At 38.7% G+C, this 27,223-nt stretch overlaps 3 protein-coding genes across 3 annotated transcripts; 2 read left to right on the top strand and 1 right to left on the bottom strand.

Annotated features, from left to right (window-relative positions):
• Nucleotides 1-8,203: 8,203 nt before the first annotated feature.
• LOC137742987 (uncharacterized) lies at nt 8,204-8,965 on the bottom strand. The gene is made up of 2 exons (XM_068482913.1): nt 8,810-8,965; nt 8,204-8,662 (listed from the first exon to the last, which is right to left on the bottom strand). The coding sequence occupies exons 1-2, from the start codon at nt 8,963-8,965 to the stop codon at nt 8,204-8,206; spliced, it is 615 nt and encodes a 204-aa protein (XP_068339014.1).
• Nucleotides 8,966-18,348: 9,383 nt separating this feature from the next.
• Nucleotides 18,349-18,879, top strand: LOC137742986 (uncharacterized). The gene has a single exon (XM_068482911.1). It carries the CDS (start codon nt 18,349-18,351, stop codon nt 18,877-18,879), a length of 531 nt encoding a protein of 176 aa, XP_068339012.1.
• Nucleotides 18,880-18,958: 79 nt separating this feature from the next.
• Nucleotides 18,959-22,481, top strand: LOC137742985 (uncharacterized). Its single transcript, XM_068482910.1, has 5 exons — nt 18,959-20,071; nt 20,180-20,305; nt 20,705-21,217; nt 21,667-21,779; nt 21,914-22,481. Exons 1-5 carry the CDS (start codon nt 18,959-18,961, stop codon nt 22,479-22,481), a joined length of 2,433 nt encoding a protein of 810 aa, XP_068339011.1.
• The last annotated feature ends 4,742 nt before the right edge of the window (nt 22,482-27,223 follow it).

Below are 27,223 nucleotides of genomic sequence, written 5' to 3'. Positions count from 1 at the left end.
TTTTAACTTGACTCAAAACACTTAAAAACACAAGTTTGGACAGATTCTAACTAATTTGACACAACAAAGTAAAGGGGATTGGGTTTTTTACAAATTTAAAACTTAAACAGACAAATAGTATAAACTAAGTAAAGGGATACAAATTTGGGTGATTTGATGGGTGATTTGCTAGCTAGAGGGTTCTTCTCCACACATGACACATATGCATACAAATCAATTTCTAATTATTATTCCAATAAACCATGAACCTCAATGCCCCAGATTAACCGTGAACAGCACTAATTAACCCTCAGATTTTTCTTAAGTCATTGAATTGGATGGAATACGCATTGGTAATCAAATTATTCTTCAATAGTTTCCTACATGAACAGCATAATAGAGATACAATCAAAGATCATTAAGCTTTGTGAAAATCATAAGCATTGACAAGGCATTCGTAACTTTGAAAAGCATGATACTCTTGCCAGGAATTTACTTAACACGATTGTGACTAGCAACCTCCACTACTTGCAAATATAAGTTCATAACGATTAGGTGAAAATCCCTTATATTTTAGCATCAAATTCATGCATGCAAACTAAGTAGGCCTCCTTAATCAAAATATAAGAATAAGTTATCAATCAAGCAGTTAAGCAAATTGCATTCATGATTTATGAAACAATAATTGGATGAAATCAATTCATATCACATATATGTTCATGGGTTTGAATTCATCTCTAGCTAAAATGAAATTAGTTCCTCATGTTCACACTTAAACAAAGAAAACTTAAATTAAACATTGAAAACAAAAGATAAAATACACCTAAGAACGTTCCAACAATCCAAAACTTGAATGGCAAGCATGGCTCTAAGGGTCTTCTCTCTTTTCTCCTTGAAAAGTTACAGCACAAGGTGTGTGTGTGTGTGTGTGTGTGTGAAATTGGGTGATGGTATGAGATGGATAAGTGGTACGGCTTGTGTGTGTGAGGGATGGATGGCTGAATGAATGAATGGTTAGGGATTTGCGGCAGAAACATATATATGAAGGGAGAAAAGGCAAGGCATTAATTAAATGTTTTGGGAAAGATTTGGACTCCAAATCCTTAAGGAAAAAGGGTAATTAAATCAGAATCCAAGAGGAAAAGGGAAATAAGGGGTGTGGCAAATCCTAGAAAGAAAGGGAAAGAGATTTGCTGTAAGGAAACGGTATTCTAGAAGGCAAAACGTGCGGCATCCCTCTTGGAATAGGATTAGGCCTTCTAGAACATATATTTAAGTGTCCTAAATTAATTAGGGATCTTCTTGGCAGCAGGATCATAAGTAGGAAAAGATTAGGATTGACTGAGTCAAAATAAGGTAGTTTGGCTCATGTTTCCTTCTTTGTAGCCGATTCCTTATCTTCCAAGTCTTGAATTAATTTCTTCAACTCTTTAGCATATTCCTAGCCCTTCTTGAACTTCAATTTCGTCCATCCACCTTGCTCCGTGCATGTGCTATCCATTCCAAGCCCAAAACTGCTCCAAAATGCTCCAAATTGCCTTTTCTTGCCACTGTAGCCAATTGGACCTACAAACATACGAAAATAGCTTAAATCACTATAATAAATAGAAACTAACTCACTAAATGCAAGGAAATAAGATAACAAAGTCGCATAAATATGCTCCTATCAAGCTCCCCCACACTTAGCTTTTGCTAGTCCTCGAGCAAAACAAAACAAACAAAACACACTCTAGACCTTCCAACATTTGCCTCAGGGATTTCCAATGAACATGACATATTAAAAATCACTACTCCCACAGATTTTAGCCATCTCTACTTTGAGTAAACACTTAAACCCAGTTACCACTCATAAGAATCAAGATTGAAGTCTAAAGGTTGTAACGAGGCTAAGGTATTGGCTAACAAAGAAAGGTAAAGGACAAACAAGGGTTCTTAAAGCAATAGTAAGCAAAGTAATGAAATAAACACTTAGAATTCACCTCTTAATGCAGAAATCAACTTTAAACACAAAGGGAAGATTCACACATCACTTAGGGTCAAATTCAAACTTTTGGACCCTTTCTTCAACAACGAATACTTGTGAGATTATTTCTCAACTCTTTTTCTTCCTTTTCTTTCGTTTTCACCTTTTTTTTTCTTCTTTTTTTTTTTTTTTTTTTTTTTGTTTTTAAGATTTCAGATTTCCAACAAAAACCTTCCCCCACACTTGTTTTTCTGCATAATGTAGATCAAAAGGAATTCGCTCTAAGTCATGCTTCACTATCCTTTAAGAACAAGGGTATGGATAGTTCTATTCTAGGCTAGGTAACGATAATGTGGCTAACAAAGAAAATAGGCTAAATAAGGCTTAAAGGGGTTAAACCTACAATACAACTGCAAAGGGTAAGGCTTTTTGGCTCTGGTTTAACTAAACAACTTCATCTTATTGTATGTTATGCACTCAATATCATGCTTTGAATGAAACGGGCATGAGTTCTAGTATTTGGAACTATAATGATGAAAAACGCATTCTAAGTAGCAACCAAGCAAAGAAATAATGAGATCTTACAATGACTTTAGAAAACAAGAATATCACAGATTAATAACTCTCCAAACAAAGTTTAGGCTCAAGTCTCTCAGGGTTGTAGCGTTAGTTTGACTTCCTTCCTTCAAGCATGTTACAAAAACTGATTTTTTTTTTTCCTTTTTGTGATTACATGTGAATTCGTAAACAACAACTACAATTAAGCATAAACCAAAGAGCAAATCAAACTTCCATCCATGTTTGTAACTTTCTTTAATAGTCATGCAATTAAAAACCAAATCCTCATCATTGTATTGGAAGCTACCCTAAGACACAAACACACAAAAATGACTCTTTTTGGGTTTTTCGAAACTTTTTCGATTTTTTTCTTCAAATTTTCGTATTTTCCTTTCAAATAACATTAAACACTTCAAAACACACTAAAAACACTTAAAAATAGTGAGTAACAACTTTAGAAGTGATAGGTGATAAAATCTGACGAAATTCATTAGAAACACTTTGTTTACCCTTACACTAAAACCAAACATTGTCCTCAATGTTTCAAACAAAGACTCACACTTAAACCATCAAAACAACACAACTAACAAACACAACTATCATGGCAAAGTAAAGGCAATAAAGAGTAGGGTTAGGAACGCAAATCTGGTGGTGGAGTGTTGGAGATTCCTAGGTCTTCTTTATTTGAATACATGGGTTGCCTCCCAAGAAGCACTTGCTTTAATGTCTTCTAGCCGGACGATACCTCCTTTTAAGCTTCATTAGTGCCCATGGCATAGGGGGGTATTTCCTCCATGACATGCTCCTCAAAATACTTATAGTAAGGCTTAATGAATGGAAGAGGATAATGATCCTCCCTGATTGTGGTGTTAAGCTTACTAATCTTGGATTCGATTGGGTACCTGTACCAAAGAAGGTAACAACCTATTAGTTGAAATGGGAATTGGAATTGGAATAGGTGGCTTACCAATGTATTGCAATGAAGACTCAAAAGTAGCAGTATGATCAACAAAATCACTAGGGATGCTTTTGGCCAGATTGGGTGTTTTGAGGGTAGTGGCGTGTTCCTTGTGCTGCACTCCAATTCCCTCTTTGATGGTGGTTCGAAATACATCATCCTTGATAGGTGCTGAACATTCTTGCCCTATATCCTTATTCACATCAATAGCAAAACAAGAACGAACATCATTAGGATTCTTAACAGATTCAGAAACATTGAATTTAACTATATCACCACCAAACTCCATTGTTAACACTCCCTTAGCCACATCAATCTTGGTTTGGGCTGTTTTCATGAATGGTCTACCAAGTAGGATCAACAATGATGAAGAATAGGCCGAATCTTCCATTTCAATCACATAGAAATTAGCCGGAAAGATTAAATGATTAACCTGCACCAAAACATCTTCCAAAACTCCCTTCGGATATGCATTAGAATGATCGGCTAATTGAATAATAACTCCATCATTTTTAAGCTCTCCTAAGTTTATAGATGCATAAATAGAGTAAGGCATGACATTAATGGATGCACCTATGTCTAACATAGCATGTTCAAACTTAGTATTACCAATAACACAAGGAATTGTGAAACTACCTAGATCTTTGCATTTAGGAGGCAATTTCCTTTGTAATATTCCAGAGACATTTTCACTTACATGTACCACCTCTTTCTCTCGAATTCATTTCTTTGTTGTGCAAAGCTTGTTCAAAAACTTAGCATACTTTGGAATTTGCTTTATTGCATCAAGGAGCAGGATATTGACTTGCACTTTCCTAAATGTCTCTAGAATGTCTTTTTCATTCTCTTCGTTCCTAGATTACATAAATTTGTGAGGGAAAGGCACATTTGGTGGAATAGGGTTAGAAACAATTGAATTTGAACCTACCTTACTTGTGGTGGACGATTTGGGCTCCCTAGGTGGCTGTGGCAAGGGTTGCCCTACCCTTGCCGTGGCTTTTCCTTTTTCCTTCTCCTCTTGCAACAGTTTTTCATCTTCCTTTTCGCTTGATTTGGATGGTTGTGGGTCGATTCCAACTTCCTTGCCACTTTTCAAAGTAATGGAATTGGCGGTTTCAGATCATCCCCTTGGGTTCACAATGGTTAAACTAGGCAATTTGCCTTGGTCTCTAAATTGTCCCATGAATTTCTCTATCTGCCCCATTTGCTTCTTTAATTCATCCATCTCTTTAGCTTGATTTGCATCTCTTTGGCTTGATTTTGTACTCCCTGTGTCAAAGAGGTGAGTAATTGAATAACTTTATCATTATCCAAAAACATACCTGGATTTGGTTGAACCGGAGGTGGTTGAGGTTACATTGGTGTGAATGGCCTTTGAAATATCCCAGGGGGTGGTGGACGAAATCCTCCTTGTTGTTGAGTTTGTTGAGACTCCCTCCACTTCATATTTGGATGATATCTCCATCCCGGATTGTAAGTGTTGGCGCATGGATCATGCCTTGGTTGATTTTGGCCTTGAAACCCAATGGCGTTGGCACTTTCCCATCCTCCATTCTTGATCAATTGAGGGCATTATTCAAATTAGTGTCCTTGTATAGAGCACAAGCCATAGATTGTGGTTTTTCTCCACACATGACACATATGCATACAAATCGATTTCCAATTATTATTCCAACAAACCATGAACCTCAACGCCCCAGATTAACCGTGAACAGCACTAATTAACCCTCAGATTTTCCTTAAGTCGTTAAATTGGATGGAATACGCATCGGCAATCAAATTATTCTTCAATAGTTCCCTACATGAACAACATAATAGAGATACAATCAAAGATCATTAAGCTTTGTGAAAATCATAAGCATTGACAAGGCATTCGTAACTATGAAAAGCATGATACTCTTGCCAGGAATTTACTTAACACGATTGTGACTAGCAACCTCCACTACTTGCAAATATAAGTTCATAACGATTAGGTGAAAATCCCTTATATTTTAGCATCAAATTCATGCATGCAAACTAAGTAGGCCTCCTTAATCAACATACAAGAATAAGTTATCAATCAAGCAGTTAAGCAAATTGCATTCATGATTTATGAAACAATAATTGGATGAAATCAATTCATATCACATATATGTTCATGGCTTTGAATTCACCTCTAGCTAAAATGAAATTAGTTCCTCTTGTTCGCACTTAAACAAAGAAAACTTAAATTAAACATTGAAAACAAAAGATAGAATACACCTAAGAACGTTCCAACAATCCAAAACTTGAATGGTAAACACGGCTCCAAGGGTCTTCTCTTTTTTCTCCTTGAAAAGTTACAGCACAAGGTTTGTGTGTGTGTGTGTATGAAATTGGGTGATGGTGTGAGATAGATAGGTGGTACGGCTTGTGTGTGTGAGGGATGGATGGCTGAATGAATGAATGGTTAGAGATTTGCGACAGAAACATATATATGAATGGAGAAAAGGCAAGGCATTAATTAAATGTTTTGGGAAAGATTTAGAGTCCAAATCCTCAAGGAAAAAGGGTAATTAAATCAGACTCCAAGAGGAAAAGGGAAAGTAAGGGTGCGGCAGATCCTAGAGAGAAAGGGAAAGGTTTTTGCAGCAAGGAAAGGGTATTTTAGACGGGAAAAGGTGCGGCATCCCTCTTGGAATAGGATTAAGCCTTCTAGAACATATATTTAAGTGTCCTAAATTAATTAGGGATCCTCTTGGCAGCTGGAACGTAAGTAGGAAAAGATTAGGATTAACTAAGTCAAAATAGGGTAGTTTGACTCATGTTTCCTTCTTTGTAGCTGATTCCTTATCTTTCAAGTCTTGAATTAATTTCTTCAACTCTTTAGCATATTCCTAGCCCTTCTTGAACTTCAATTTCGTCCATCCACCTTGCTCCGTGCATGTGCTATCCATTCCAAGCCCAAAACTGCTCCAAATTGCCTTTTCTTGCCACTTTAACCAATTGGACCTACAAACATACGAAAATAGCTTAAAGCACTATAATAAATAGAAACTAACTCACTAAATGCAAGGAAATAAGCTAACAAAGTCGCATAAATATGCTCCTATCAAATTCCCCCACACTTAGCTTTTGCTAGTCTTCGAGCAAAACAAAACAAACAAAACACACTCTAGACCTTCCAACATTTGCCTCAGGGATTTCCAATGAACATGACATATTAAAAATCACTACTCCCACATATTTTAGCCATCTCTACTCTTGAGTAAACACTTAAACCCAGTTACCACTCACTAGCTCGCATTTAATCAATTAAAACAACATTTTGAATGTAGTAACATGCCTTAGAGAATTCCCAGTGTCATGCAGTGATCATCAAAGGTTTGATAAATCTTATGCTAAACCATTTTGAGTATAAACATGAGGAACATGGTGTTCAATATCAATGCCTAGTGTCATGCAGTGGTCATCAAAGGTTTGAGACATAAATTCACCAGCATTATCAAGTCGGATGGACTTAATGGGCTAATCTGGGAATTGTGCTCGTAACTTAGTTATCTGAGCAACAAGTCTCGCAAAAGATACATTTCGAGTAAACAAAAGGCAAACATGTGACCATCGGGTAGATGCATCAACCAAAATCTTAACATATCAAAATGGTCCACAAGGTGGTTGAATAGGCCCACAAATATCCCCTTGAATTCTTTGCAAAAATGATGGGGATTCAACATCAGTCCTTAGTTATGATGGTCTAATTACCAACTTCCTTTGAGAACATGCCTTGCAAGGGTTATCATTTGAGATAGCAATGTGTCTGCTCAATAATGGATGTCCATTAAAGTTGGTAATGATCTTACACATCATGGTGGATCCTGGATAACCCAGACGGTCATGCCAAAGCATGTAAATTTTTTGATCAATGAACTTCTAGTTCATGACATTATGTTCTTCAATTGTCTTTATGTATGTATAATGCAATTCACTCGATAAACCACGCAACTTCTTCAATGTACGCTTCTGGGTATCATTGTAGGTAATGCATAGATATTCCACATTCTCTACACTTTTCATTTCAATATGGTATCCATTTAAACGTATGTCTTTAAAACTCAACAAATTTTGAGTAGAACAAGTAACGTACAACACATTTTGTATAGACAATATTGTTCCATTTGGTAATATGATCTAGGCTTTTCTTGAGCCTTCAATTACATCTGATTGGCCTGATATTGTTGTTACCTTTACTTTGTAAGCATCAAGCTTGAGAAATATTTTCGATCTCAAAGTCTTGTATACGTGGTTACACTATATGCAAGACAAATATCTCCGCCAGAGAATAACCACAGTTTTTATCCATGCTTTTTGAGTAAGGGAATCACAGTTAAAAATAGTTTATTCATACTAAAAGGAAATTGAAATGCCATTTTTGTTGAATTGAAATGTGAGCTTTAAACTACAAATTCAGATAATAAGAGTACATCAAATAGAATTCAATCGGACCGATACACTTCATTCTTTCTTTCCACAATGAAGTCTGAGACATCAAGGTGGGTTGTGTTCAATTGCCCTAATAAATCGAACATTAGATCAGGTATATCCATTGGTTTAGCCTGGTTGAGGAAATTGGTTTTGACACCCTTCTCCTTGAGGGAGGCTTGATACAGGTCCATCAGATGTTTTGGGGTACGACAGGTACGTGCCCAATGTCCATTGCCACCACACCTATGGCAAACTCCTTCAAGATTTCTAGGAATGTTATTCATATGAGCATTGTCTTTGTGGCGCTATGTATTCTTGAAGCTCGGGCCTGAATTATGCTTTGGAACCTGGTTGTGAAACTTGACACCATGATTCTTGCCTTTCCCGTTCCACCGGCCTCGTTTGTTGCCACGTCCTCTTTTGTAATTATTGCCATGAGAGGATGTGATAGTCACTTTAAGGGAAAAATCATTCATTTCTGGGAATGGTGTCGATCCAGTAAGTCGGGACTGATGATTCTTCATCAAAAGCTCACTGTTTTGTTCAGTCACAAGGACCACAGATATCAGTTGGTTGTACTCAATAAAGCCCCTTTCTTTATACTGCTGCAGGAGCACTTTGGAGGCATCAAAGGTGCTGAAAGTCTTTTCTAGCATATCTTCTTTAGTGAAGGTTTTCCCACAGAGCTTCATCTGGGAGCTAATTCTGAACATTGTAGAATTGTACTCAGCCACCGACTTGAAATCCTGGATCCTTAGGTGTGTCTACTCATAACGAGCCATTGGAAGAATCACCGTTTTCTGGTGATTGTATCTATTTCTCAGTGCTTTCCAGAGAGCTAATGGATCTTCAATCGTTAGGTACTCGCTATTCAGTCATTCATCAATGTGGTGACGAATAAAGATCATGACCTTCACCCAATCATGAGAGAACGCACTGTTCTCCGCCTTAATGGTTTCTCCAAGATTCCCTACCTCCAGATGGATCTTGGCATCCACTACCCAGGTAAGGTAGTTCTTCTTAGGAATATCCAGGGCAACAAAATCAAGATTTGCCAAGTTCGCCATTTTCTTTTCTTTTCTGAAAGAAAAATGAAATGTATAAGAACTTGCAATAATATGTATTCTAGAGGAATGTAGTGTTAGAACTTTTGGTTATTACAAATTTTTCACTTTGATTTTCTGGCCAAAATGATGAGCACTCGAAACTTCAGGCTCGAGACTTACATGATTAATGAGGAGGGCGATTATACCGCACCACTCTCATTGAAACAATATAGCATAAGATGGGCGATTGTACCGCACCACTCAAGCAACAGGAAATTTAAATATGCGGAGCAGGGTGTGTGATTATACCACATCACCTAAAAATGCAGTAAAATTAAATCTGCAGTTCAAGATGAGCGGTGATACCTCACCATCTTCGATCGCAGTAAAATTAACATAAATAAACAATGGGTTAGTAATCAAGAGCTACACCAAACAAGAAATCAAAGATATAAGTAATTGTTATATTGAGAACTAGAAGAAAGCATGGTGGTAGCAGTTCTTCGCAAGGGTACATCAGGTAGGTGAGGCAGAGGATGAAGAAGAACAGGAAAATCCTTGGAGGAAGCATTTTTTGGCGAAGGGAGATGAGAACTAGTTAAGGTTAGAAAGTCATGCTGATAACGTGTTATAAATAGGCAAAAGTTAGAGAGAAAACATTTGCTAAGGACAAGAGCGAAGAGGGTGCAAAATATCACACTATTTTGTTTCATAACTATAACACAAAAGGATTGCAAATAAAAAGAGGAATGGAGGGATACTGATCTTATTACTTTCAGTTATTTTCTTTTTCATTTTCTGTAAACCTTCACGGGTGTGGCTCTATAAATAGAGCATTCTGTGTGTGATCAATACACAACAACTGAAAGCGAAAATAACTAAAAGCAATAATATCAGTATCCCTCCATTCCTTTTTTTATCTGCAATCCTTTTGTGTTATAGTTACGAAACAAAACAATGTGATATTTTGCATCTGCTTCGCTCCTGTCTTTAGCAAAGGTTATCTCTCTAACTTTGGCCTATTTATAACAATATAAATATATATATACACACACACACATACATATATATGTGTGTGTGTGTGTGTGTGTGTATAAGAACGTGGAGATGATTGAGGTATGTGGGACCCCGGCAACTTCACCTAACATATTTTCCCGTTCAAAAATACAATCCTAAAACTCTTATCCTTGCATTCGAAAATGGTCCCATTCCCATCAATATGCGAATTTAATCCCATCCACTAGCGGTGCCAATGCGGGGGCATTGGGCTCTCTTGACCCCAATAGATTTATAACTTCCTTTAAAAACAGAATTTGACCCCTTTATCCCTTTCAATTTTCCAATCCTGCCCTCCTCATTCTCACGCTATCAGTCTCGCCACTTTTCCCATAACCCAATCCACACCAGATCTGAAAGAAGGCATCCATCTTCCCAACGATCTCTCTTGTTCTCCAGGTCACGTTTTCCTGGCTCGGCGTCCTTCCTTTGGTAAGCTTCCCTTGTCTGAAATTTCATTATTTATTTGTTTGGGTTTTTAAATTTGGGGAGGGGAGAATCTAAGTGAAAAAGGGGTAGGACGAGCAAAGTGATGAGGTTTGCAGTGAGTGCAAAAGTAGAGGCTCGTAGATGGGCCTACTGGTGCCTCGCCAAGGAACCAGAGGCCGCGGAGCAGTCAGAGAATGAAATGTGAGAAGAGAAAGTCTTAGGCTTGGTGGAGAAGGTTGTGAAGCCAAGAAAAAAGCGGTTGAAGAATGAAAAGTTGGACTTGGTTCTCAATTTCCCATCCCCAAGTTCATCATCAAGTAAGCCCCCTTTTCTTTTTTCATTCTTTGGTCTTTACATGTTTCTCAGGTTCTTGTGTTTTCGCTGTTTGGTTTTCTAGTCGATAATGAGTATTGGGGTAAACTTGATCGAATTAGGCAGCTCATGACTGATCTGATTATGTGGAGAGATGTTGCAAGGTCATGCCTTTGGTTTAGTTTGGTTTGGTTTGGGGTCGCTCTTCTTCCTTTCCTCTTGCTTTGCCAAAGGAATCAACTTTAGGTGACTATTAGTCTACTGCTACTCTCATTCACTTTTCCCACATTTTCCCTATTTTAATTTTAGCCTATAAAAAAAACATATATCTTAACCAATTCAATCATTTTAGCATTTTCTCAAGATTTCCCAAATCGGACTTTTGTTTTTGGGTACTTCATTTGTCTCCGATTCAATTTGTCAAAGGTACTTGTTGTTTCCCTTTTAGCCACTCTTTTCTTTGTTTCAGGGGGCTTCAGTTGTATCCAATGCTCATTCTTTTATTTCGGCTGAATTCAGGACAGCCATCCATGACCCTTAAGATAATGACAAACAAAACATTAAGGCAGTGTTTGAATTCGGAATTGCTTGCTTTGCGTGATTAGTAATGGAAGCTCAACCTTTCTGAGTTACAGGTAGCTTCGTTCTTTCTTTTGGGAGTAGAGACTGGGCATCTTATAGCATTTTGGAGGCTCTGTATGCTTGGTATGCCCAACTTCTAATCAATCAACTCTGTTGTTGATTATTTTCCTTTGCTTTACTTGTTTTGTGTTATAATGATGATCATGGTGCCAACTCTTTGACCCCATTGTCTTAAATTCTTGGCTCCGCCACTGATCCCATTTGTACACAAACCACTTCCACTAACAAACACAAAACAAAAAGGAAACAAGAATACCGTAAGGAAGAGGATTTTATCCCCTCCTAATCTCTCTCTCATTCCTTCCTCTCTTATTTCAATAGTTACAGTTAAGCTGTGTCAACATGTTATATTGATCTTTTTTAAAGACATAAAAAGACAAAAATCAAAATGTAAGAGGATGGGAGGTAAATAGGAGGGGAGAAAATCCTACTCCGTACAGTAATCATAAACTCCAATGATTCATTCAAATGGAAATTGGAAAGGAGGAGACAAATGAGAGACAAACAAAAAAAAAAAGAGGAGACAAATGAGAGACAAAAAAAAAAAAGGAGGGTAGGGGGGTGAAATCCACAATGACTAAGAAGATAGTGGTCACCACTGTTACCACTGTTTAATAGTATTTTTTTTTCTTTAATTAGTAATAATATTCCTTTTTATTTGTGATTATCTTACCGTCAACCAGTAGTTATTTTAATTACATACTGTAGATAAATTATAGAGACACTTTGGATGCGGTCCCTAACTACAAATGTTCTTTGACTGAAACCTTTGTTGATATACCTCGATCCGAAATGTCCACTAGGACCCCGAATCGAGCTGTGTTAGCCGACACCTGGAAGGTGATGAAGCCATAAAGTGCGATAGTGTATAAAATGTGAATAAATTAAAACCTAAAAGTGCTTAAGTACACAAGTGCGCAATGAGCGGGTCTAGACCCATTTCACGGGTGATACAGAGCATAGGTATAGTACAGTAAGGTAAGATAATTATTATACCATCATAAGAAGACATCTGTACTGAAAAGTGCCACGAATCCTTGTCGATACGGAACTCTGCTACTAGAACCTGGAAGGGTGCAAAATAGAAAATTTGAGTGAGCAAAACAAAACTTTTCAAATCAATTTCAATTACCAAAGGCAGTAACCCCTCGCCATAATACCTGTATAATTTCCTAGAAAATAACATGCGTGACTATAACTCAAAATCATAACCAAAATAACAGTCTCACAACTATATTGTGTCAAATATCTCAACAAGAATAAGTAATCCAGGTGAAATAAATCAATATGAAATGGTATGTCAGCCGAATCCATCTATTATGGCCTGTACGGCTGAACCAATAGCTCATCAACATGCTAGCCAATAGCTCATCAACATGCTAGCTAATAACTCAATAACATGCTAGCCAATGGCTCATCAACATGCTAACCAATAGCTCATCAACATGCTAACCAATAGCTCAATAACATGCTAGCCAATAGTTCAGCAACATGCTAGCCAATAGCTCAATAACATGCTAGCCAATAGCTCATCAACATGCTAGCCAATAGCTCAATAACATACTAGCCAATAGCTCAATAAGTATACTTGCACATGAGTCGGAACCACCTAAAGTGGTTTGTATGACAGGACTGGGTGTAAATAAATACACTTAAGTTCTACGATCGTGTGAAGACTGTGCGAATAATCGCAGGTCACCTACGAGTTGGAACCACCTATTGTGGTCTGTACGAGAGAAGTGTGCACCTACCTTGGATCTAAGGTGAGCGTAAGGTGCGGGAGGTGAATATCATGTGAAGGACTATGCCCTGGCCACGGACGGGAGCACTAACATTGGGGTGTAGGTTTATGAGCTCTAACTGCATCTAATATAACATGTATGACTCATAGGCAACTTGTACGATAAGGTCGGAGTTGCCTATTATTGCAACCTGTATGACAATGTCGGAGTTGCCTAAAACATAAATGTAGTCATGCCATAACTCCATCATTTCAACTAATACCATAAACTCACCTGAACTTACCTGTGTGTCATGCGTTCACCTTTGCACTTCAAAGCATTCACAATAATTATGTGCAGATAATATACATATGGATATACCATGATGCAATCTAATACTCAACCATAACATAGTGTTCCAAATATATATATATATATATATATATATATATATATATATATATATCTACACAACATAGCGCGAAATGCAGAATGTATAACGTGCCACTTCCAAACTATTTATTTTCGGGAATAATTATCAGTGATAAGCCGAACTAGACACTAGTTTAATTAACTATCATTACTTACGTTTCCTTACTTTAATTTCTTGATTCTTCACACATTGATTTATGACCAACATTTAACGACCAAATCATAAGGTTAAATCTGACATTTTCCACCAATGTCCCTTACATTACTCAATTCCCCAAACAAGGTTATTGTCTCAATTATTTAGTCTCATTTATTATATGGCCACATCTAACGTCTCATTAGACTGCCTACGTACCCTAAACAGGGATCAAGCCATTCGTAGTTTGTACTAGTCCTCCAAAGCATTCACAGAAATTATATAAAATATTCAATTTATAAACGTTTGTGGAGATGTCAATCTTATATACACACACACACACACACACACACATACGATAGAAGGGAAAAGACCCACTCACCTTAGGTCCGCGCCACAAGTCCCAAGGACGTTCTAGAATGATTCGAGATCCATTGACCAAAAGTCAACCTTCGGTCAAAGATTAAATGTAGGGTCCACAACCCTACGTAACTCAATCCGGAAGATCTGCATCTCAGATTTTCAATCCGAAACTTCTAAAGATACACATTAAACTTCTAGAACATAATACTAAGGTTTCATTACGATTCAACAATTGTATCTCCGCCAATTGCCAATTTAAGTGGCGGTTAACATTTTATTTTAAGAACTTACAAATCCAATTTGGGAAGATCCGTACATCATATTTCTAATCCGTAAGTTTCTAATATCCTTAAATATTACATACCATAATGTATTAAAATTTGGTGACGATCCAACAGTCGGATCGTCAATTCATGCAAAGACCTCTTAATGGCCAACTATGAAACTATATTAAACATCATAATTTCACTAAACGGATGTCAATTGTGGAATCAAGGCTTCAATATTAGCTTAGGAAGGCCAGTTGGATTCTCGGCCCACGTGCCGCCACACGCGCCGCTGCGCGTGGTGGCCGGCCGCCATAGTTCGCAGGAAAATTCAACTATTTCTAAAAATTCTCAAATTTCACATAAATGAAGATCTCAAAGAGAGGAACAACTTTTATACCTGCCATGAAGTCCAAAAGTGGACGAAAGATGGTCAATTTTGCCCACGAAGCCGGCGGGTGCCTAAAGCTTCCCAATGTCAATTCGTCATCTACAATGGTCCGACGTGGTCAAGGTTGGTTGGGTTTTGCTCCTGGAATGATCGGCTACAAAGTCCAAGTGGTGGCATCGACCATCACTTTGCCGTTTTGCCGGAAAAATAAAAAAGGGTAACCGGAGCATCGTGAGAGTCGTCAACTTCCGTGGCCTTAAACCGTCAAATACAGAGGTTAATCAACGTGGTTCTTGGTGGATTTTGTAGAGGGGAATGAGAGCTTCAAGATGGCAGTGGTGGCTTCGAGAAATTCCACTGGAGTTGGCCGGAGTCGGCCTTGGAAGTTAGGTGGTCGCGGTGGCGGGAAAGCTGGGAGTTTTTTTTTTTGTTTTTCTGATTTCTGATGGGACTGCTGTGCTTTTTCTACCTTTTATCTAATTGGTCCTCCTTAACCAATTAACTAACTTTAAATAACCAACTTCAAACGTTCGTAACTATACCGTTATAATCCGGACTCACAAATAGCTTTCACCTATGTGTTCGTACCATCGAGTACTACTTAAATATGCTAAAAGAATAAGTCATACGTTTCTCTAAATGATGGTTAACGGAAGTCAAAGTCCTTGCCTCTAGGGCATTTTCGTCAATTCCCTTGATTAAAATAAATAAAAACGTAAAATTAAGGACGGGTTGCCACATTTGTGATTTTTAGTTTTTGATCGAAGTCCTTGACACTAATGTAATAATGTCTTTCTATGTAAGTTATTATATTTTTAAATTAAAAATGAAATTTGTAGTTATTTATATAATGAGATTTTAAATAAAACCCATAATTTATGGGATTAAAAATATTAAAGATGAATTATACTCTCCAATATATTTTGTGTGTGTGTGTGTGTGTGTGTATACCTGGGTACTGTGACAGCCCGTCCAGAATTAATTGTACCGTAGGTGTGAAATGACGATTTTGCCCTAGTGGTTATTTGTCATTTTAGGTGATTGTTTTGTGGCTTTGTTGGTTGCATCTAGACCACACAATTTCATCCTCATCTCCTTCCCTGTGTATCCCTCTCTATCTCAAACTCTCTCTCTCTCTCTTCTTCTCCATTTGTACTGACGAGACCCAAAACCCTTGAAAACGTTGCAGATTGAGGTGGAAAATTGTACCTTTGTGTTCGTGAGGACCATACGAGTCCAACCATACCAATTTCAGGTAAGGAATCCTTCGATTTCACCTCAAACCAGGAATCTCCGATTTGGTCATTGTTCCTGCACACGTGAAATGTTGTTTTTCAGGGAATTTAAAGCTTATAGGAAGCTTAGTGAGGTCCTTAGGAAGCTTGGGGTGGTTCGTTAGGTGGATTTGGACGTCGGGATCGTGAGTTGCAAGTTTGGACGATTTTTCTTGAATTTCTCCGGCGACATCTCATGATCTTTGAGGTTTCAAATAGGTATAACATTGTTCTACTCATCTCCAGCTTTCCATTGGTGCAAATTTCATAGAAATTGGTGAAGAAACGAGTAAGAACGAAAGGTTTAAAGTTTTTCCAGATTTCCGGTAACCGGCGTTTCGCCGGAGAAGACGACAATATATTCCGTCAGTTTTGGACGAAATATGCTGACGCCGTCAGTCAGTTTTAACGGAATCTGTTAGAGTTTAACGGAATATTCCTGATGGCATTAACTGACGCCATCAATGTGCCAGGCACATGGCCGCGCGTGGGGGGCGCATAGGTCAGTGCACTCGCAAGCGCGTGACGGCACGTGGAGCATCGGAAAATTATTTTAAAAAAATGGGGATCTTCGTGAGGTTGAGTAGATCACATTGGTGTATTCATACACCCCATTTGAGCATTGTATGAGAAGTTATTACCTAGTTTTGGTTATGTGCTTTAATTGACGTTTTTATAGTTGTTCCGCATATAGGTGAGACCTATCCTGAGGACGAGCGCAGTCACTCAAGGCTTGGGGGTTACGACCCTTCCACATATCAGTGAGTGGGCTTTTGGTTTTCCCTATATACCTATATACTTGTGGTTTTTCCCGGAAAATGAAATAGAATGTTATTATGTTTTTAAAAGGCCATGCATAGTCTTTGCATACTTATTTATGCATGAATTGTAACGTATATGTATGTTTGGTGTTGCGGGCACACAGGTAAGTGCCAGGTAAGTTACAGTTATGGTTGTGTTGTAATAGTTATGTGAGATGCATAGAGAGCTCATAACCTGCACCCCCAGTGTTAGTGCTCCCGCCCAAAGTTAGGGCACAGTCCTTCACATGATGTTCACCTCCCGCACCATATGCTCACCTTGGATCCAAGTTAGGTGCACAGTCCTGTCGTACATACCACTTTAAATGGTTCCAACTCGTAGGTGACCCGCGATTATTCGCCCAGTCTTCACGTGATCGTACACTTGAGCGTATTTATTTACACCCAGTCATGTCGTACATACCACTTTGGGTGGTTCCGACTCGTGTGCAGGTATAGTTAGTCAGTTGGGGATTTGAGCTCTAGATTCAGCCGTACAGGTCACGTTAGGTGACTCCGCCTAACATGTTATTTATATTGATTAGCATACCTGGGTTGCTTACTCTTTATGTTGAAGCATTTGACATGGCATATTTCTGAACATGTTTTTGATATATGTGTATATCTTATTTTCTGGGAAACTATACAGGTTTTAGCCCGAGAGGTTAGAACTTTTGATAATGAAATGATTTTAAAAAGCTTTGTTTTTGCCCACTCACACTTTCTATTTTGCGCCCCTCTAGGTTCTAGTTTGGATTGCTCTTTTGGTGGCTTACGAGGAATCCACGACATATCTGACAGATTATCACCAGTGTAGGACCACCTCTGGGTGTGTTTAGTTAGTGTTTGTTTCTCTGGACTGCACTAGGCTTTCTATGCTCTGAATATTGTTTATCACACTTACACTTGCACTTGTACGTTAACTACATTTTTTTGTAGTTTGGTTTTTATTTATTCGTACTTTTATTACTATCTTTTGCTTCCGTACTGTGCATATGGCTACGTCACCCTCACGTGACAAACCAGCACTCCTCGACTCCAGTTGAGGTGTGTCAGTTTGGTATCAGAGCATAAGTTTGGCAGTCCTTCTTATTTTGTGAGTGTTCTAATTGTTTTGGTGTCTTCTATCAGAACTATGTCGCCTCGTAAGGAACCACGTCGTTCTAATGAGCCTAGTTTCCCCGATGTAGCTCAATTAGGGGAAGCTATTGCTACTGCTATTCAGTCGATGCTCCACCCTCCTCAGAGGACTCCTCTGGAGACCGTGTATAATTTAAAGCTGGATAAGTTTGAGGGCCACAAAGGTTTTGAAGAAGCTGAACGGTGGCTTGAGCATATTGAAAAGACCTTTTGTGTATTGCATAATCAGGGAAATATTCCCGTTCAAAAGTGGGTAGAGACGACTTCATGGTTCTTAGGTAAGGAATCGTCATCTTGGTGGGAACGGGAGGTCCGTCGTTTGACACCAGAGGAAAGGGCTGACTGAGAAGTGTTTAAGCAGTTATTTAGGAAAAGGTGTGTGCCTCCTGAGTACATTGATCGTAAGAACCAAGAATTTACCTAGTTGAGGCAAGGGAAATTGATGGTGAATGAGTACTATTGGAGGTTCACTGATTTATCTCGTTATTATCTGGAGGTTGCTGCCAATCCGGGTGAGATGGTTCGTCGTGTTCGATTGGGTACTAAGAAGAAGTGGCGTTCTATGGCGACCATTACTCCTTGCGACTCTTATAAGAAGTTCTATAAGATTTTGTTGAGGATTAAGGATTCTGAGAATATGCCTAGCGAGAGTGAGGAAGAAGAAAAAAATGTCAATCAAAGGAAAAAAGATAAAGGCAAAGGTCAAACATCTCACAAACCTCGCAAGACTCAGAGTTTTAAGCATAGTGGAGCCAATTCCAGTTCTTCCAGCGGAGGTTTTAGTGCCACTGGTCAGGGAAGAGGTGGTAGATTTTCTTGGGGTCCTAGAGGCCAGAGACAGGGTGACACTGGTAGAGGAATAGCTCCGTTATGCCGCGGGTGTAACAATCGGCATTTTGGTGAGTGTAGGAGAGGCAACCGTGGTTGTTTCACTTGTGGGCAAATAGGACATAGAGCTACAAATTGTCCCTAGAATCAGCAGAGGCCCCAACAGTCTTTCTTACCACCACCAGGCAATTCAGTAAGTCCCAGGGCCTAGTAATTTTGGGCAAATGGGTCGTGGGGGTGCTTACCATTATCAGGGTGATGATGCTCCTTATGCTTCAGGGCAATATCCGTATCCCCAGGATCCTTATTTTCAGAGTAGGTATCCTCAGTTTTCAGGTGGTTATATGTCGTATCCTCCCATTCCAATGGGTGGATCTCAGTGGTACCAGGGAGGACAGCCTCCGCAGGGAAAAATTGCTACTAGTAGTGTGGGATCTTCAAGGCAGTCTGGTCAACCTAGTCAGGGGCGTAATGTGCAGGGTCGAGGTGGACGACAGCAGACCCAGGGACGCATTCACAATATTTCTCTGCAAGATGCTCATAATAATCGGGACTTGATCATGGGTACGTTAAATATCCTTGGTTATTTTGCTAAAGTATTGATTGATTGTGGTGCTACACATTATGTTATTTCTCATACATTTTCTCAAGTGACGCAACCTCACCCTACTCCTCTAGGGTATGGTTTAGAGTTTGCTATGCCTAGAGGGGAGAGATGTTATATTGATTGTGTGTATCCAGGATGTCCAGTGATGGTGGAAGATATTGTTATGCCAGCTAACCTTATCCCATTAGATATTGTTGATTTGGATGTGATTTTGGGCACATATTCGTTGCACCATAACCGTGCCAACAATGATTGTTACAGGAAAACTGTTACCTTCCATCATCCTGGATTACCTATGGTCACTTTTGTGGGTGAACAGAGTGGGGTAAGACATGGCATTATTTCAACGGTGAGAGCTAAAAGGTTGTTATCAAAAGGGTGTCAGGGATATTTAGGTCATGTAGTGTTGAATAATGTTACTCCTAGTAGCGTAGAGGACGTAAGAATAGTCAGGCATTTTCCTGATGTTTTTCCTGACGATTTACCTGGATTGCCGCCAGACCGAGATGTGGAGTTTACCATTGATTTGCTTCCAGGTACTAATCATATATCATTGACTCTTTATCAAATGGCTCCTGCTGAGTTTAGGCAATTGAAAATCCAATTGCAGGAACTAGTGGATAAAGGTTTTATTCAACCTAGTACTTCACCCTGGGGAGCTCCAGTGTTGTTTGTGAGAAAGAAAGACGGGACTCTGAGGTTATGCATTAATTACAGGCAATTGAATCGGGTAACAATTAAAAACCGTTATCCATTGCCACGTATTGATGATTTGTTTGATCAACTTCAAGGTGCCTATGTATTCTCTAAAATTGATTTAAGATCGGGTTATTATTAGTTGAAGATCAGTAGTGATGATGTCCCTAAGATAGCTTTCAAGACTCGTTATAGTCATTACGAGTTTCTGGTGATGCCATTTGGATTAACAAATGCGCCAGCTGCTTTTATGGATTTAATGAACCGAGTATTCCAACCATATTTGGATAGATTTGTTATTGTCTTTATCGACGATATTCTGGTATACTCTAAGTCTAAATCTGAGCATGTTCGACATCTTACTTTGGTGTTGAAAAGGTTGAGGGAACACCAACTATATGCTAAGTTTAGCAAGTGCCAATTTTGGTTAGATCAAGTGGCATTTTTGGGACACGTCATATCTGCTCAAGGTATTTTGGTGGATCCTTAAAAAGTAGCATTAGTGGAGAATTGGGAGCAACCATGAACCATCACTGAGGTATGGAGTTTTCTTGGTTTAGCAAGGTATTACCGGCGGTTTGTTAAGGATTTTTCCGTGATTGCTTTACCATTGACGAGGTTAACTAGGAAGGAAGTTAAATTTGAGTGGGATGATAATTGTGAGCAGAGTTTCCAACAGTTGAAGTATTGTCTCACTCATGCACCTGTTTTGGCACTTCCAAACAATAGTGGTAATTTCGAAGTCTACAGTGATGCTTCCTTGAATGGTCTGGGATGTGTACTGATGCAGCATGGTAGGGTGATTGCTTATACTTCACGACAATTAAAGCCTCATGAGATGAATTACCCTACTCATGATTTGGAGTTGGCGGCCATTATCTTTGCCTTGAAGATGTGGAGACATTATCTTTATGGTGAGAAATGTAAGATATTTACGGACCATAAGAGTCTTCAATTTCTTTTCACTCAGAGAGACCTTAATTTTCATCAACGGAGATGGTTGGAACGACTTAGTGATTATGATTGCACGATTGATTATCACCCTAGTCGTGCAAATGTGGTAGCTGATGCACTTAGCAGGAAATCTCAACGTCGTATTAACACGTTGTACGCTAGTCGTGTTCCTCTAATGGCAGACTTGAGATTAACTGGAGTACGGTTAGAGGTTAAAGGTCAAGAGGTAGCCTTACTTGCTAATTTTCAAGTTAGGCCAATTTTAATTGATTGTGTACTTGAAGTTCAGATGGTTAATGAAAAGACCCAGGAAATAATTCAAGCAAGGAATCAGGGGAAAAAGAAAGACTTCAGAGTTTGAGAATCAGATGGCATGCTTATGTAGGATAGTAGAATGTTTGTGCTGAATAATTTGGAATTAAAGAAAGCAATTCTTGATGAAGCGCATATCTCAACTTATGCAATGCATCCTAGAGGTACTAAAATGTATCATACCATTCGATAGTTGATCGACTTACTAAGTCAGCGCATTTTATTCCAGTGAGGGAAAAGTATTCTTTGGGCCGATTAGCTAAGTTATTCATATCGAAGATTGTAAAGTACCATGGAGTTCCAGTGAGTATTGTCTTGGATCGTGACCCAAGATTTACTTCTAAATTTTGGGTGGCTTTTCAGGAAGCTTTGGGTACGAGATTACTCTACAGTACGGCATATCATCCTCAGACAGACGGACAATCTGAGAGGACCATTCAGACGTTAGAGGATATGTTGAGATCTTCGGTGTTGCAGTTTGGCGATGCTTGGCACAAGCGATTAGATTTAATGGAATTTGCCTACAATAACAGCTTTCATTCGAGTATTGGCATGTCACCATTTGAGGCACTATATGGTAAATCTTATCGAACACCTTTGTGTTGGTCAGAAGTCGGAGAAAGAGTTTTGTAGGCCCCGAGATTGTAGGTGAGGCTACTCAAAATGTTCAGGTAATTAAGTCTAACTTGAAGGTGGCCCAGGATCAACAAAAGAGCTTAGCGGACCGGCATACTACTGACAGAGTGTATGAAGTGGGTGATTGGGTGTTTCTGAAGTTGTCACCGTGGAGAGATGTAGTACGGTTCGGAAAGAAAGGTAAGTTAAGTCCCAGGTATATCGGACCATATATGATCACTGAGCGAGTTGGTGAAGTGGCTTACATGCTTAAGTTGCCTTCTAAGCTGGCTAAAGTACATAATGTTTTTCATGTGTCCTTGCTTCGTCATTACGTTGCGGATTCGTCACATGTGATACCTCCTCAACCATTGGAAATTAATCTGGATTTAACATATGATGATGAACCAGTAACGATTCTAGATTGGAAGGAAAAGGTTCTGAGGAACAAGACTATGAGTTTAGTGAAAGTTTTGTGGAGTAATCACTCAGCGGAGGATTCTACTTGGGAGACAGAAGATCGGATGAGAGATTTGTATCCTCGATTGTTCTACGATTACTAGTGGGTAGTTGAGTGTTGTTTTGAATTTTGGGACGAAATTTTTTAAGGTGGGTAGGTTGTGACAGCCCATCCCGAATTAATTGTACCGTAGGTATGAAATGACGATTTTGCCCTAGTGGTTATTTGTCATTTTGGGTGATTGTTTTGTGGCTTTGTTGGTTGCATCTGGACCAAACACTTTCATCCTCATCTCCTTCCCCATGTATCCCTCTCTGTCTCAAACTCTCTATTCTTCTCCATTTGTACGAACGAGACCCAAAACCCTTGAAAACATTGCAGATCGAGGTGGAAAATTGTACCTTTATGTTTGTGAGGATTATACGAGTCCAACCATACCAATTTCAGGTAAGGAATACTTCGATTTCACGTCAAACCAAGAATCTCCGATTTGGTCACTGTTCATGCACACGTGAAATGTTGTTTTTCAGGGAATTTAAAGCTTATAGGAAGCTTAGTAAGGTCCTTAGGAAGCTCGGGATGGTTCGTTGGGTAGATTTGGACGTCAGGATCGTGAGTTACAAGTTTGGCCGATTTTTCTTGAATTTCTCCAATGACATCTCGTGATCTTTGAGGTTTCAAACAGGTATAACGTTGTTTTACTCATCTCCAGCTTTCCATTGGTGCAAATTTCATAGAAATTGGTAAAGAAATGAGTGAGAACGAAAGGTTTAAAGTTTTTCCAGATTTTCTGCGACCAGCGCTTCGCCGGAAAAGACGACAGTACATTCGGTCAGTTTTGGACGGAATATGCTAACGCCGTCAGTATGCCAGGCACATGGCCGCGCGTGGGGGGCGCGTAGGTTAGTGCACTCGCCGGCGCGTGGCGGCGCATAGAGCATCGAAAAATTATTTTAAAAATATGGGGATGTTCGTGAGGTTGAGTAAATCACGTTGGTGTATTCATTCATACACCCTATTTGAGCATTGTATGAGAAGTTATTACCTAGTTTTGATTATGTGCTTTGACATTTTTATAGTTGTTTCGCATATAGGTGAGACATATCCTGAGGACGAGCGCAGTCACTCAAGGCTCAGGGGTTACGACCCTTCCACATATCAGTGACTGGGCTTTTGATTTTCCGTATATACCTATATACTTGTGGTTTTCCCTGGAAAATGAAATAGAATGTTATTATGTTTTTAAAAGGCCATGCATAGTCTTTGCATACTTATTTATGCATGAATTGTAACGTATATGTATGTTTGGTGCTGCAGATGCACAGGTAAGTGCCAGGTAAGTTACAGTTATGGTTATGGTTATGTTGTAGTAGTTATGTGAGATGCATAAAGAGCTCATAACCTGCACCCCCGGTGTTAGTGTTCCTGCCCAAAGTTGGGGCATAGTCCTTCACGTGATGTTCACCTCGCGCACCATATGCTCACCTTGGATCCAAGTTAGGTGCACAGTCCTGTCGTACAGACCACTTTAGGTGGTTCTGACTCGTAGGTGACCCGTGATTATTCGCCCAGTCTTCACGTGATCGTAGCACTTGAGCATATTTATTTACACCTAGTCTTGTCGTATAGACCACTTTAGGTGGTTCCAACTCGTGTGCGGGTATAGTTAGTGAGTTGGGGATTTGAGCTCTAAATTCAGCCGTACAGGTCACATTAGGTGACTCTGGCTGACATGTTATTTATATTGATTAGCATACCTGGGTTACTTACACTTTATGTTGAAGTATTTGACATGGCATATTTCTGAACATGTTTCGATATATGTGTATATCTTATTTTCTGGGAAACTATATAGGTTTTACAGCGAGGGGTTAGAACTTTTGATAATGAAATGATTTTGAAAAGCTTTGTTTTTGCCCACTCACACTTTCTGTTTTGCGCCTCTCCAAGTTCTAGTTTGGATTGCTCTTTTAGTGGCTTGCGAGGAATCCACGTAGTGTAGGACCACCTCTGGGTGTGTTTAGTTAATGTTTGTTCCTTTGGACTACACTAGGCTTTCTGTGCTCTGAATATTGTTTATCACACTTACACTTGCACTTGTACGTTAACTACATTGTTTTGTACTTTGGTTTTTATTTATTCGTACTTTTATTACTATCTTTTGCTTCCGCACTGTGCACATGGCTACGTCACCCTCACATGACGACCAGCATGCCTCGACTCCGGTCGGGGTGTGTCAGGTACGTTCATCAAAACTCACCAAAAAATTATTGTACCAAACATGGGTACATTCTTCTTAAACACCAAAAAAAATGATATTAGGCTTAATAATATTATTAAATTTCTTCTTTTAAACTTGGCATAGTGATAGGAGCATATTCATGCGACTTAATTAGCTTGTTCTCGTGCATTTATGTTGTGTTTATTTAGTTATTTGAGTGTTTAAGGCCACTTTTGTGTATTTTCAGATTATAAGGCCAAAGTGTGCAAGAAGATGCAAATTGGAGTCTTTTGGAGCGAAAGAGGAATGAATGAGTTGAAGACTTGAAGAAACGACGAATTCCTACTCCAACGATGAATTCTTACCAAAACGAGGAATCCTACTCAAACAAGGTTTCCTATTTGAAGTAGGAAAGTTAACCCTAGGTTTCCCGTTTTGGTAACCTTTCCTAAGTTAAATGTCTGTATTTTCTAGCCACTTTGAAGTCCTTGTAGGTACTTTAGGACACAAAACCAAGGCCCTAGCCCAATTACACAACCTTGCCGTGCCTTAACCCTAATTCCCTTCCCTTGCCGTGCAAGGGGGGGCACTTTTGTCCAATGTTGTGCAATTAAACCCTATTTCCCTCTCCTAACCTAACCCTAGCCGCACCCTTTAATCAGTCCCCCTTTAATTTCTTATTTTATTTCCTAAATTCTAGAAGTCTTTGAATTTATTTTAGTTAATAAAAACAAGCTAGGGTTTATTTCTGAAATCATATATGTTTTAAACCCCTAACCGCATCTCCCATCCATCATCCATAAACCCTAAGCCTTCTAGTTCTAATCTCAGCCGTTCCCTTTAATTTTCTCCCTAGCCGTCACTCCTCACATTCTCCCATTTTTCCACCATAAGCCGTAGCACCCATTCAGCCATTCTCCCATAATTCCCCCTAAGCCGTGGCATTCCATAATCATTCACCCTAATATTCACCCAAAAATCCCATAAGCCATTCATTGATATTTTAATCAGCCATTTTTCATCCTAATTATTCTTCTAAGCCGTGGCCCCCCATATATTATTTTACCCTAATTCTCTCCTAAAAACCGTGCAGCCACCATCCCATTATCCCATTCATTCATCCTTGCCGCTGCCAATACATCCATTCCAGCATCCCATCACCCAAAAACCAAACAGCCGCAGCACCATTCCATTCTCTCTTTTTGTGCCGCAACCACTATCACCCAGAAACCATTCAATTCATTCAGCCCCTTCACACATATTCACTCTCCAAACCGTAACCTAAACACTCTCTGCCGCAGCAAGGAGAAGAGGAAAGAGGGGCTTCGACGCGCAAAAATTCAAGTGGATTCGTTGTGCATCCTAGGTGTAATCAATCTTTTGTTCGTTATGTTTAAATTCAATTTTATTTCTCTTTATGTGAACATGAGAGGCTAAACCCCCTAGTTAGCTAGGGGGTGATTCGAAACCATGATTATATATGTGAAATAAGTTGATTACTTCCAGTTATCGTTGCATAAGTTTTGAATACAATTTGCTTAACCGTTTGATTTAGAACTTATTCTTGTATGTTGATTGAGAGTGCACGCTTAATTTGCATGCTTGAATTTGATGCTAGGATATAAGTTTGTTTCACCTAATCGTTATGAATTTATATTCACAAGTAGTGAAGGTTGCTAGTCACGATCATGTTAAGTAGATTCCTGGCAAGCGTATCATGCTTTTCATAGTTACAAATGCCTTGTCGATGCTTATGATTTCCAAAGAACGTAATGATTCTAACTTATGTCTTTATCATGCTGTTCATATAGAGAATTTGTTAGGAATAATTTGTTTGCGATGCATATTCATCCAATTCAATGATTCTAGAGAAATCTGAAGGTTAATTTAAGCGGACCTAATTAACTTGGAGTGTCGAGGTTCATAACTTATTGGATTGATAATTGGAAATTGATTTATGTTGCATATATTTCATGTGTGGAGAAGAACCCCTTAGTTATTCCATCATCCATTGATTCATCACAATTTTATCTTAAAATCTGTTTTCTTTACAATCTGCCCATTTAGTTTAGATTCGTCCAACCACAATCCCCCCATATTTTGTTGAGTTGTAGTCATTCGTATTTGTTTTATTTTGTGTTCTTTTAAGCATTTGGAGTCATAAACACTTCCAAATTCGTCCAAATTAAGTTCTAGTTTCTGTTTGAATCATTTCAAATTAGATTAGCACCCCTAGTTAATCCCCGGTTATAACGATCCCTACTTACTTCATTACTACAATTGTCACAAATAGGGTTTAATTTGTGTGTCAACATAATTTTCACATCACATAGATACATTCTCAAATCAACGAAATGGAATGTACCCATATAAGTTAAAAAAATAGATTAGAGAAAAGATTGAATGAATTTTATATAAAAAAAAAAAATGGGTACATTTTATATTAAAAAAAGGTATATTTTTCATATAACAAATTGATATATTTAAGAATGGGTACATATAACATTAAAAAATTGAAAATTTAATTTAATGGGTACAAAACTTATGATAATTTTATTTTTTATTCTTTGGAAATGTTTGAATTGAAAATTAATTAGAAGTTTAATAAGGATGTGAGTATTAAA

The sequence above is a fragment of the Pyrus communis genome, chromosome 8 (assembly GCF_963583255.1).
Source record: "Pyrus communis chromosome 8, drPyrComm1.1, whole genome shotgun sequence".
Lineage (NCBI taxonomy): Eukaryota > Viridiplantae > Streptophyta > Magnoliopsida > Rosales > Rosaceae > Pyrus > Pyrus communis.
Note: the sequence above shows the minus strand (reverse complement) of the source record. Positions and strands in the feature narration are given on the sequence as shown.